At 36.5% G+C, this 13,659-nt stretch overlaps 1 protein-coding gene across 1 annotated transcript; it reads left to right on the plus strand.

Moving 5' to 3' along the window:
* The first annotated feature begins 9,156 nt into the window (after positions 1 to 9,156).
* LOC125936073 (heterogeneous nuclear ribonucleoprotein A1-like) lies at positions 9,157 to 11,453 on the plus strand. Its single transcript, XM_049649935.1, is given in 2 exon segments — positions 9,157 to 9,562; positions 9,564 to 11,453. Coding segments are annotated over 2 exon segments (1,227 nt in total). The 5' UTR covers positions 9,157 to 9,205; the 3' UTR covers positions 10,434 to 11,453.
* Positions 11,454 to 13,659: the final 2,206 nt, after the last annotated feature.

Genomic DNA, 13,659 nt, shown 5'->3' on the forward strand with positions numbered 1-13,659 from the left:
GCCCACCGCATGACTGTGGCCTAGGCAGAATGACTTAGGGCAGCTTTTAGGAAAAGGTGGTGTAGTCTGGGAAGGTGGCCTGGGCCCAGGGTGCAGTAGCCTCTCCAGATGGAGAGTTTTCTGGGCATACATACTCGTGTGGAGCATTTGTGAAACAGCTAATCCAGCCCCAGTGAAAAAGAGGCCGCCTAAAGTGACAAAAAGAAAGGATACATTTTGAGTGACTTATCTGCAGTTAATGGATTTTCCTGCTCAGTTCTCTACTTTCAAAAGGTCTACCTTCACCAATATATAGTAATTACCCAATCTATGAACTTCTTGCATTAAACAGTTTTTATAACAAATTGAAAAATTCACAAAATTAGGCAGAATAGTACAGTGAACCCTCATGAACCTATTACCCAGACACAAAATAAACTCACAGCCACTTTTGTTTCATCTGTACCCCTCCCTCCCCCTGACAGAGTGTTTAACACACATCCCCCAAATAATGTCATCTGTAAATACTTCTGTATGCTTTTGTGAATGATGAGAGCTTTCTAAAAGAACAGTATTAACACTATCACATTGAAAAATTAATAAGTCCTTAATATCATTGAATATCCAGTATTCAAATTTCCACAATTGTCTGTTTTTTCCAGTTGAATTAGGATTTAAATAAGATTCATACATTGCAAGTGGTTGATATTTCTCTTTATCTCTGCAATTTATAGATACCCCTGCCTTTCTTTTTATTCCCTTTTATGTCATTTGTTGAAGAGACCAGGTCATTTCTTGTTTTCTAGATAGGACTGCATATCTCTGGTATCATTTACCTTGCTCCTTTGTCCCCTATATTTCCCATAAAATGGCAGCTAGTCCTGGTGACTTGGTCCGATTCAGATTTCTTTCTCTCTTTGCAAGACTGCATTGTAAGTATTGTCATGTGCTTCTGTCAGCCAGCACACATGACCGGTTGTCTGTTTTTTGTGATGTAACAGCCATTAATAATCATTGTTCAGATTCATGACTTCATTTGGGGATTTGCAAAATGGCAGCATTCTAAATCTGTCATTCCTTCATCATTTATTACATGGACTATTTCGATAGAGAGAACTCTTTCCTCATTAACTATTTAGATAACTTATGACATAGCTTAATCAGGAAAAATAGGTTGAATGTTTGATTTTTTCCCTCTACTTACCTGCATTCAGAATAGCGGGTTGGTTCCCTTAAATACTCCAGAGGTAACCACTGAGATTTTTTGTTTTATGCTATTATTAGGAAGGAACTTATGAATTTAAACATATTCCATGTGTTTAAATCCATTGTGGTTGTTCTCTTTTGTGCTGATTTTTTTTTTTTTTTTTTTCTGGCCAGTGAATGTGAACCTCTTTCTTGAGTTGCGTCCTGAATTCTGACATGACCATGTCCCCAGTCATCATTTTCTGGAAACAAAAGGTGTCCAAGCTTGGAAAAGGAAATCCCTCTTAAAGAGAAAATATATTATAAGTTTATACTGATACTTTCAACCCAAATTTAAGATTACAGCGCTTTGCTTAACCCTTCAATTTTATTTTGAATCTTTTCCTCTTATGCTAAAAGTCTTCGTTCTTTTTTTTTAAAATTTTTTAAAATGTTTATTTATTTTTGAGACAGAGACAGAGCATGAACGGGGGAGGGTCAGAGAGAGAGAGGGAGACACAGAATCTGAAACAGGCTCCAGGCTCTGAGCTGTCAGCACAGAGCCCGACGCGGGGCTTGAACTCACGAACCACTAGATCATGACCTGAGCCGAAGTCGGACGCTTAACCGACTGAGCCACCCAGGCGCCCCTAAAAGTCTTGGTTCTTAATGACAATAGTGTAATTGCTTATTTGCTTTACCTTATTATATAGATTTTAGAAAAATCATGCCAAAATAGGATTAGTGAAAATAGTTATTATGAACTTTTGTATTTTCAAACCATTTAAAATAATATACCTCTGCATCTAGGCTATAATCTCAATGCACAGTTAGATCCATTTATTTTATTTTGCTTTTGTTTTAGGAATTGTTTTTTCATCCTGATTGAACATAATTTATAGTCACCTAAAACATTTTTGTGGCTCATTTTCCTAGAAGTAGGTCTCTTGGGTCAAATAAAAAAAAAAAAACACTACACTTGTGGTGAGCATCGTGTGATATATAGAATTGTCAATTCACTCTCTTTTTCACCTGAAACTAATATAACATTGTATGTCAACTATACACTTCAATAAAAAATTATAAAAAATTAAAAAACAAGGTATTATTCACAGAAGTCCAACTTCCATCCCAAACTCCCTTTTTCCTTCTTTCCCTTTAGCCAAGATTTTATTTACTTTATGGTTTATACTTCTGTAATTATCTACATAAGTAAATCCATATCTGATTCGTGTGTGTGTGTGTGTGTGTGTGTGTGTGTGTGTGTACAGAACTATATTCTGGAGCTTATGCTATAGTTATATACAAAGATAGTCTGCATTGGTTTCTCTAGATGCATAGTATTTCACTATTTGGATGTACTGTAGTTTCTCCAGTAGACTCCTATTGATGAACATTTGGGGTTTTTGCTATTACAAAATAAGTGTCCATATTTTTGTGTTTCTGTCAGTGTTTCTTTAGGACAGATGCCTAGAAGTAAGCTTCCTGGGTCAAAGGGTCAGAATGCATATGTTATTTTGTTAAAAATTGCCAAATTCCCCTCTGTAGGATTTGTACCAGCAATGATGAGAGTGCATGTTTTCTCAAAGCCTGGCCAAATGAATACTCATCAATCTTGGATTTTTTGCCACTGTGATAGGTGAAAAATGGTATACTATTGTGTTTTTAATTTACCATTTTCTTATTATGTGCACAATCAAGATCTTTTCATGTAGATAAAGGCATTTGTATTTAGTTTTCTATGAATTGTCTGTATAGATTCCTAGCATTTTTTCTCTGTAGCATTATTAGTCTTCCATTCTTTCTTTTTTTTAAGTTTATTTATTTTGAGACAGAGAGAGAAGAGAATGTGTGAGTGAGAGGGGAAGGGGCAGAGAGAGAGAGAGAAGGAGAGAAATAATCCCAAGCAGGCTCAATGCTGTCAGTGCAGAGCCCAACATGGAGCTCAATCTCATGACTGTGACATCATGACCTGAGCAGAAATGTAGAGTCAGATGCTTAACTGGCACCTCTCATTCTTTCTTTTTCAAGGCTCTTTATATATGGTAAATATTAAACTTTTATTTATGATAAAAGTTGAAAAATTGAAAAAGTTGAAGTGTGTTATTTGTTTCTTTACTTTCCTTATGGTGTTTTTATGCCATGTAAGTTAAATTTTTTTTTCTTATTTTATGTAATAAATTCCTTAATCTTTTCCCTTATGGCTTCTAAACGTTGAGTCAGAGGTAGGAAAGTGCCCCTCACTCTTGGATTATAGAATATTTTTTTCTATACTTGTATGGACTCATTTAATATGTTTAATTTTCTAATCCACTTGGAATTTATCTTGGTACATGGTTTGGGCAATGAATACAATTTTATCTTTCCTATGGCTATTCAGTTAGCTCCATGCCTTTGATTTAAAAAAAAAAAAGTCATCATTTTCCCCAATAATTTGAGATTCTTCCTTTATAATATACTAAATTTCCAAATGCAATTGGATCTATTTCTGGATTTTCTATTTTGTTCCACTGGGTCATGCATGTTGCACCACCACATTTTTAATTAGAGACATTAGAGTATGTTTCAATGTCTCACAATGTTATCCCTTTCCCATTTCTCTCTCTCTTTTCAGGCTTTCCCCTCTTGGCTATTCTTGCTTGTCTGTTCTTCCAAATGAATTTTATAAAAAAATGATCTAGTTCCAGAAAGAAACTTACTCATATTTTTGTTGGATTATATTAAATTTATGAACTATATGACATGTTATGAACTTATTTTGACCTAAAATTTCTGATATTGAGTCTTCCTGTCTAGGAATGTGTTATATCTTTTCATTTATGCAAGGTTATTTATTTATTTTTTTTTTAAACATTCTTAATTTTTTTTTTTCAACGTTTTTTATTTATTTTTGGGACAGAGAGAGACAGAGCATGAACGGGGGAGGGGCAGAGAGAGAGGGAGACACAGAATCGGAAACAGACTCCAGGCTCCAAGCCATCAGCCCAGAGCCTGACGCGGGGCTCGAACTCACAGACCGCGAGATCGTGACCTGGCTGAAGTCGGACGCTTAACCGACTGCGCCACCCAGGCGCCCCAAAGCAAGGTTATTTTTGTGCATTTTTGAATTATTCTATACTTATTCTTCCTATAGGTCCTGGACATTTCTTGCTAAATTTACACCCGGGTATTTAATTTTATTTAGTTTTCACAAAGGTGGTTTTCTCGTCCAATATAAACTGATTTTTATTTGTATATAGGGGAAGATCTGATTTTTGTATATTGATTTTATAACCTACTGTACTAAATTATTTTGTTTGTAGTTGTTTTCTAGTACTGTAGTAATTTGGATTTTTCTAGATACACACTTATATAATTCTTAGCTCTATTAAGCTCTATTAATATGATGGATAATATTAATGAATTTTAGAATATTGAATCTATTCTACTTGGTCATGATGAATGTTTTAATGTCCTGTTGGATTCTGTTTGCTAATTATTGATATTTATAAGATAAATTGGTCTGTAATTTTCTTTTGTTGATGCAATCATTTTCAGGTTTAGATAGATGTTATACTCACTTCATATAATAATTTTTAAATACAGAATTTCCCTGAGAAACAGCCTGGACCTGGGACATTTTTGTGAGAAATTTTTTCTGCTTCCTCTATTTCTTCTGTGGTATTTTATATGTTTAGACTTTCTGTCTCCACTGGGATTGATTTTGACAAGTTGTATTTGCTAGAAAATTATCCATTTCATCCACTTTTCCAAAATTTATTTGCGAAGAATTGTACAAAGTCAACTCTTATCATTAAAAAAGTGCTTAGTTTGGTTATTTCCTCCTTGTCATTTCTAATTTTATGTATATAAAACCCCCCTTTTTTTCCCAGTTACATCAGCTAACAGTCTATTTTATTATGTTCTTTTTTTCAAATAATTAACTTTTAGATGTATTTATTAGTTCTCTTTTTTTTTTCTGTTTTTAACTCATATCTTTGTTAAGGTATAACTAACTTACTGTGAAATTCATTATGGGTACAGTTTGATGATTTTGACAAATTATATGTGGAACAAAACACTAATTAAGACAGAAAACAATTCTATCACTCTAAAAAGTTTCTTCTCCCTCCTCTCCAGACAACCTCCTACTGTATCCCAGAGGTAACAGTGTTCTAATATCTACCACCATAGTTTAGTTTTTCCAGTTTTCAAATATATTATAAATTGATTCTACAGTATATGCTATTTTGTGTCTGGCTTCTTGTACTTAATTTATGTTTTAAGATTTACACATGTTCTTGAATGTATCAGTAATATGTTCTTTTTAATTTATGGGTGGTATTACATATTAGATATACCACAATTTATGCATTCATTTGTTGATGAATTTAGTTTATTCCATTTTGGGGGTATAAGAATAAAAATGCTATTCAAAATTAAACTACTGGGACTACACCAAAATAAAAAGCTTTTTCATGGTGAAAGAAACCATCAACAAAACAAAAAGCAACTGATTGAATAGGAGAAGATACTTGTAAATGATACATCTGATAAAGGGTTAATATCAAAAATATGTAAAGAACTTATACAGCTCAACCCCAAAACAAAATCCAATTAAAAATCCAATTTTAATCCAATTAAAAATGGGCAGAACACATGAATAGACATTTCCCCAAAGAAGACATACAGATGGCCAACACACACATGAAAAGATGCTCAACATCACTAATCATCAAGGAAATGCAAATCCACACCATAGTATCACCTCACACCTGTCAGAATGGATAAAATAAAAAACACAAGAAATAAATGTTGTGGAGAACATGGAGTAAAAGGAACCCTTGTGCACTTGGGAATGCAAGCTTGTGCAGCCACTGTGGAAAACAGTATGGAGGTTTCTCAAAAAATTAAAAATAGAATTACCATATGATCCACTACTTCCACTACTGGATATTTGCCCAAAGAAAACAAAAACACTAATTCAAAAAGGTATATGGACCCCTATGTTTATTGGCACATTATTTATAGTAGCCCAGATATGGAAGCAACTTGAGTGTCCATCCATAGATGAATGGATAAAGAAGGTGTGGTGTATATATATATATGAAAATTACTCAGCCATAAAAAAATGAAGTCTTGCCATTTGCAACAACATGGATGGATGTAGAGGGTATAATGCTAAGTGAAATAAGTCAGTCAGAGAAGGACAAGTGCCATATGATTTTACTCATATGTGGAATTTAAGAAAATAAATGAACACAGAAAAAAGAGACAAACAAAAGCACAGATTCTTTTTTTTATAATTTAACTTTATTTTTTATTTTTTAAAATTTGCATTCAAATTCGTTAGTATATAGTGAAGCAATCATTTCAGGAGTAGATTCCTTAATGACCCTTACCCATTTAGCCCATCCTCCCTCCCACAACCCCTCCAGCAACCCTCTGTTTGTTCTCCATATTTTTGAGTCTCTTTTGAAAAACAGATTCTTCACTGTAGGGAACAAAATGGTAGTTGCCAAAGGGGAGGTGGGTGGAGCATAAATGATATAGGTGAAGGTGATTAAGAGCACACTTACCGTGATGGGCACTGAGGAATTGTTGAATCATTATATTATACAGCTGAAACTAATATAACACTATAAGCTAATTATACTTGAATTAAAAAATAAAAGAAAAAAGAAAAAAAAGCCGCTATAAATATTTTTGCACAAGTCTTTTTGTGAATACATGTTTTCATTTTACTTGAGTGTATACCTAAAAGTGGAACAGTTTGCTCATAAGGTAGGAGTGTGCTAGCTGTTATAAAAAACAGTTCCACTTGTTATTTATCTAAAGGAAATGAAAACACTAACTCAACAAGATATCTGCATGCCAGTGTTCATTGCAGCATAATTATTTACAATAGCCAAGACATGGAAGCAACCTAAATGTCCATCGATGGATGAATAATGGGTGAATGGATAAAGAAAATGTCACACACACACACACACACACACACACACACACACACTGGAATATTATTCTATTATTCAGCCATGAAAAGAAGGAAATCTTTCCATTTGTGACAACATGAATGGAACTTGAGGGCATTATGCTAAGTAGAGTAAGCCAGCCAGAGAAAGACAAATACCATATGATCTCACAAGTGGAATCTTAAAAAGAAACACAAGGAACTCATACATACAGAGAATAGATTGACCAGGGGATGCTTTGAGGTGGTGAAATGAGTGAAGATGGTCAAAAGGTACACATTTTCAGTTATAAAATAAGTAAGTCCTGGGGATGTAATATACATGCTGTATACAAATATAATGGTACATATCAATTATGTCTCAATAAAATTTTTAAAAATAATAAAAAAGTTAAAAAAACAAGAAATTATTTTTCAAAAGTGTTTGTACCATTAACAAACTACCAACAATGTATGAATGTTCCAGTTGCTCTATATTCTCACTGACAACTGGTATCATCAGTCTTAAATTTTAGCCATTCTAATGGATGTGGAGTGTACTGTCAGCAGGAAGCCCAATGTGGGGCTCTAACTCATGAGCCATGAGATCATAACCTGAGCTGAAATCAAGAGTCGGACACTTAACCAACTAAGCCACCCAGGTGCCCCAATTTGTAGTTCTTTATATATTTCTTATACAACTTCTTTGTCAGGTATATGTTTTGCGGATATTTTCTTTTGGTCTGTGACTTGCCTTCCCCCCCAACCCCTCTTAATTGTATCTTTTGATATGTGGATGTTGTTAATTTTGGTGAAGCCCAATTTATCATTTTTTCCTTTTATATTTAGCATATTTTGTGTTCTCTTTGGAAACGTTTTCCCTATCCCTAGGTCATAAGGATATTCTCCTATATTTTCTTCTAGTTTTATTGTTTTAGCACTTTCCTATCTTGAATTAATCCTTGTATATGGTCTGAGGTTTTTGATTTTGATTTTTAACATGGATATCCAGTTGTTGGATTCATTGAAAAGGCTTTTCTTTCTTCATTGAATGGCCTTAACATTTTTGTGAAAAATCAATTGACTGTATACACATGGGTCTGCTTCTGTTTTCTCTAGACATCTATTTGTCTACACTTACACCAATACCACACTGCATTGATTACTGTAACTTTATAGTAAATTTTGAAATCAGGCAATATAAGTCCTATGACTTTTTAAAAAGATTTAACAAGATTGTTGTGGCTATTTCAGGCCCTTTGCCTTTCCATTTACATTTTAGAATCAGCTTGTCAATTTCTATAAAAAAAGCCTTCTGGGATTTTGGGGGGATTTGTGTGAGTTTGATAGCACCGCCACAACAAAATACCACAGACTGGGTGGCTTAAACAGCAGAAATGTATATTCACACAGTTCTGGAAGCTAGAAGTCCAAGGTCAAGGTGCCAGCAGGTTTAGTTTCTCCTTGGCTTGCAGATGGCTGCCTCCATGCTGTGTCTTCACATGGTCTTTCCTCTGTGTGGGGGCATCCTCAGTGTCTCTGTGTGCTCGTCATTTCCTCTTTGTAAAGGACACCAGTCGGATCGCATCAGGCATCACCCTAATGGCTTTATTTTAACTCAGTCACCTCTTTAAAGACCCTGTCTCCAGATGCAGTCACTTTCTGAGGTACGGGGGGGTCAGGGTTTCAACACATGAATTGGGGGGCACACAATTTAGTTCATAACAGGATTATGTTGGACCTATAGATCAACCTTAAGATAAATGACGTCTTAACAGTATTGAGGCTTCATACAACATGAACATGTTATATCTCTCCATATATCTGAGTCTTCTTTAATTTCCCAGAGATGTTTTATAATTTTCAGTATAGAGGGCTTGCATATATTTTGTTCAATTTACTCTTAAACTTTTTCTGGTTTTTGATACTTTTGTAAATGGTATTTTTCAATTTATTTTCCAATTGTTTGTGGCTAGTATATAGACATGCGGTTACTATTTGTATATTGATCTTGTATTCTGAAAGGTTGTTAAATTCTCTTATTAATTGGTAGATTTGGGGGTAAGTATTTTACGTGTGTAATAATTTACTTACACCTTTCCAAGCTTTATGCTTTTTTTCTTCCTTTACTGCATTGGCTGGGACCAAACCTCAGTACAATGCAGAATAGTAGACATCCTTGACTTATGCCTGTTCTTAGAAGAAAAGTGTTGCCTTTCTGCCCGTGGAAGCCACCGAGTAAGCATCGTGAAAGTCTCCCCTCTTACCGCCATCATGTCTAAGTCTGAGTCTCCCAAAGAGCCTGAACAGCTGCTGAAGCTTTTCATCGGAGGTTTGAGCTTTGAAACAACCAATGAGAGTCTGAGGAGCCATTTTGAGCAGTGGGGAATGCTTACGGACTGTGTGGTAATGAGAGATCCAAACACCAAGTTCTCTAGAGGCTTTGGGTTTGTCATGTATGCATGCCACTGTGGAAGAGGTGGACGCAGCCACGAATGCAAGGCCACACAAGGTGGATGGAAGAGTTGTAGAACCAAAGAGGGCTGTCTTGAGAGAAGATTCTCAAAGACCTGGTGCCCACTTAACTGTGAAAAAGATTTTTGTCAGTAGCATTAAAGAAGACACTGAAAAACATCACCTAAAAGATTATTTTGAACAGTATGGGAAAACTGAAGTGATTGAAATCATGACTGACCGAGGCAGTGGCAAAAAGAGAGGCTTTGCTTTTGTAACATTTGGCAACCATGACTCTGTAGACAAGATTGTCATTAAAAAATACCATACTGTGAATGGCCACAACAGTCAAGTAAGGAAAGCTTTATCTAAGCAAGAGATGGCTGGTGCTTCTTCCAGCCAAAGAGGTCGAAGTGGTTCTGGGAACTTCAGCAGTGGTTGTGGAGGTGGTTTTGGTGGGAATGACAACTTTGGCCATGGAGGAAACTTCAGTGGGTGAGGTGGCTTTGGTGGCAGTCAAGGTGGTGGTGGATATGGTGGCAGTGGGGATGGCTATAACGGATTTGGTAATGATGGTGGTTATGGAGGAGGCGGCCCTGGTTACTCTGGAGGAAGCAGAGGCTATCAAAGTGGTGGACAGGGTTATGGAAACCAGGGCAGTGGCTATGGCGGGAGTGGCAGCTATGACAGCTATAACAATGGAGGAGGTGGAGGCAGCTTTGGCAGCGGTAGTGGAAGCAACTTTGGAGGTGGTGGAAGCTGTAATGATTTTGGCAATTACAACAATCAATTTTCAAATTTTGGACCCATGAAAGGAGGAAATTTTGGAGGCACAATCACTGGCCCCTATGGTGGTGGAGGCCAATACTTTGCCAAACTATGAAACCAAGGTGGCTGTGGCAGTTCCAGCAGCAGCAGTAGCTATGGCAGTGGCGTAAGGTTTTAATTACTGCCAGGAAACAAAGCTTAGCAGGAGGGGAGAGCCAGAGAAGTGACAGGGAAGCTATAGGTTACAACAGATTTGTGAACTCAGCCAAGCACAGTGGTGGCAGGGCCTAGCTGTTACAAAGAAGACATATTTTAGACAATACTCATGTGTATGGGCAAAAAACTCGAGGACTGTATTTGTGACTAATTGTATAGCAGGTTATTTTAGTTTCTGTTCTGTGGAAAGTGTAAAGCATTCCAACAAAGGGTTTTACTGTAGATTTTTTTTTTTTTGCACCCATGCTGTTGATTGCTAAATGTAATAGTCTGATCATGATGCTGAATAAATGTGTCTTTTTTTAAATGTGCCGTGTAAAGTTAGTCTATTCTGAAGCTATCTTGGTAAACTACCCCAACAGTGTGAAGTTAGAATTTCTTCAGGGTGATGCCAGATTCCATCTGAAATGTATTTGCAACCTGCTTGGGCACAGAAGCCATTGTCTCCACAAACATTTGGTGTGGTTGAACTGACAGTTAACATGTTGTGACCTGGAGTTCACCGTTAAAAGGGTCACCCATGGGGCGCCTGGGTGGCTCAGTCGGTTAAGCGGCCGACTTCGGCTCAGGTCACGATCTCGCGGTCCGTGAGTTTGAGCCCCGCGTCGGGCTCTGTGCTGACAGCTCAGAGCCTGGAGCCTGTTTCAGATTCTGTGTCTCCCTCTCTCTGACCCTCCCCTGTTCATGCTCTGTCTCTCTCTGTCTCAAAAATAAATAAAAACGTTAAAAAAAAATTTTTAAAAGGGTCACCCAAGCAAAGTCCTGGAGTTTATTTGGTTATTAATATGATTGTTGGCACATCCTATGCAATATATCTAAATTGAATTATGGTATCAGATACAATTATAGATGGGATTAAAGCTTGTGTATCATCCATTATCATGTGTAATCAATAAATGATTTAATATTCTCTTGAAAAAAAAAGAAGAAAAGTGTTCCATGTTTCATTACGTATGAAGTTTGTTTTAGGTTTTTCATACGTACCCTTTTACAACCTTGGTGGCTAGGAGAATGTACCTATCAGATTTCTAAGTGTGGGGCAATTAAAGCCTGACAGCTCCAGCAGCTGCATTTTGAAATCCCTCACTTTTTGTGCTAACGGGACACTTCCCAAAGACTTTTCCCAGCCAATGCCTCGGAGACATGGGGTTCCTCTAGTGGGTGGGTGACCTGAAGGCTTTACGTAACTCTAAAAGCTGTCCTGGAGTTTTGTAGTCTTCTCTACCACTGACCTTCCTCCTCTCCTCCTTCACCTGAAGTAAGATTTGTATTCATCTTCTTCCAGGACTTTTCCTTATTTCCTCTCGAAAGCATTTCCTCTGATAAATGTCTTGTATGTCTAATCTTATTTTGGTATCTGCTTCTTGGAGAACCCATACTAACACAGAGATTGAGGAATTAGTTTGCTGAGAGACTTTTTTCCTTAATCATGAATATGTATTGAATTTTGTGAAAGGGTTTTTCTGCATTTACTGGAATGATAATATGATTTTTCTCCTTTTTTTCTTTTTAATATGGTTACATTGAATGCTTTTTGAAAGTTAAGCCAGCCTTGCATTCCTGAAGTGAACTTTAATCATGAAGCTTATCCTTTTTATATACTGTTGCATCTTGCAGTATTTTCAAGGGTTTTATGTCTAGATTCGTGGGGGATATTGATCTGTAATGTCCAGTGTCTTCATAAGGTTTTGGTACCAAGGTTTTTCTAGTCTCATAAAATTAGTTTGGAAGTGTTTCCTCCTCTTCTATTTTCTAAAACAGTTTTTGTAAGATTGGCATTTTATCTTTTAAATGTTTTGATAGAATTCACCCAGGCAGCCATCTGGTGCCTGGGTTTTCTTTGTTTTCCTCTCTACATTTTTGTCTTTATTTCTGGCTTATTTATTGTCTGTGGGGACATTTTGCTCCTTATTCTCTTTTTTCCTTAAAATAACTTTGTGTGGGATTCAAACACAATTCTTTTTTGTTGATCATGCTTGAAGGGCATGAGTTCTCCTATTCACTTTGGAGGGGAGCGTGGGCCAGGATCATTTTACTAGTTTCATAGCTCTGGAGTTCACTATTTTGATGTTATTTCAAAGCGTTCAAATATATGGCTTTAATTTATTCTAACATTTGCTGGCTCAGTTACCTTCCCCCAGTTTTATCAGGAATGTTTCTTTCCTTTCCCCCTAATACCTTGTCCTACATAAATTAGATTCTATTCTCAGTATTTTCTACTCAATGTAGGCCTTTGTCTTGGAAGGTTGCTCTTGTTATTTCTAAGAGCTCATAGTACCCAGACTGCTCTGGTATTGTCTGATCTTGTGCTCAGAAACTAAATTGTGCAAGACCCCTGCCAGTTATGGCTGTTTTCCCCAGATTGTGTTCCCCTTCCCTTGGGAGTATCTATTGGCAATTTTGGGTTCCCCAAATCTCAGGTTCAACACAAATCTCTTTGTCTCTTGTTGGCTTCCCCCTTCACATTTGCTGATGTTACATGGTTTTGGTGGTATTCATGGTTGTTCCTCAATTGTTCATATTTTGGAGCTGGTCTGAATTCTTTGTTTTGCTGTAGATATTGTCTGAAGGATTTTGGTTTTGCTGTGTTAGTCTCTGTTTTGTGGGATGACTAAAAAAAGATAAAAATTTATATCATCATTGCTACCACCTTCCCTAGAATCCGACACGTGCCTCTAGAAATTTTTGGCAGTGGGGGGTGAAGATATGCAGTTATATGTCTACCTTAGAAGCTTAAGAAATTTGTACAAACCACCAGGAGTCCTATTTGATTTTGAAAGTGTTAGGACTCTTGTGTGAAACTACAAAAGCCCTTTATATTTGGTGGTAGTATGCCCAGAACACTAAAATTAATACTTGTGAAATAAAAGTGGGAAGAAAAATAAGAAGCTTCTCACTGAGCTCTTCTTGGTACTAGGTATTGTGTGAAATCTTTAATATGGTTGTTCTCAGTTAAGTCTCTCAACCACCGTATGAGCCCAGTATTATTATCACCCCTACTTTATCCCTTTTATCACTGTTTTCATAAGGCAGGTAGCATCGCACCTACTTTAGTGTTGAAAATGAAGCATAGAGAGTTTTGTTACTTTTCCATAGTGACACATTCCTCAAACCCAAATCTGGTG

This window comes from Panthera uncia, chromosome D1 (assembly GCF_023721935.1).
Source record: "Panthera uncia isolate 11264 chromosome D1, Puncia_PCG_1.0, whole genome shotgun sequence".
Lineage (NCBI taxonomy): Eukaryota > Metazoa > Chordata > Mammalia > Carnivora > Felidae > Panthera > Panthera uncia.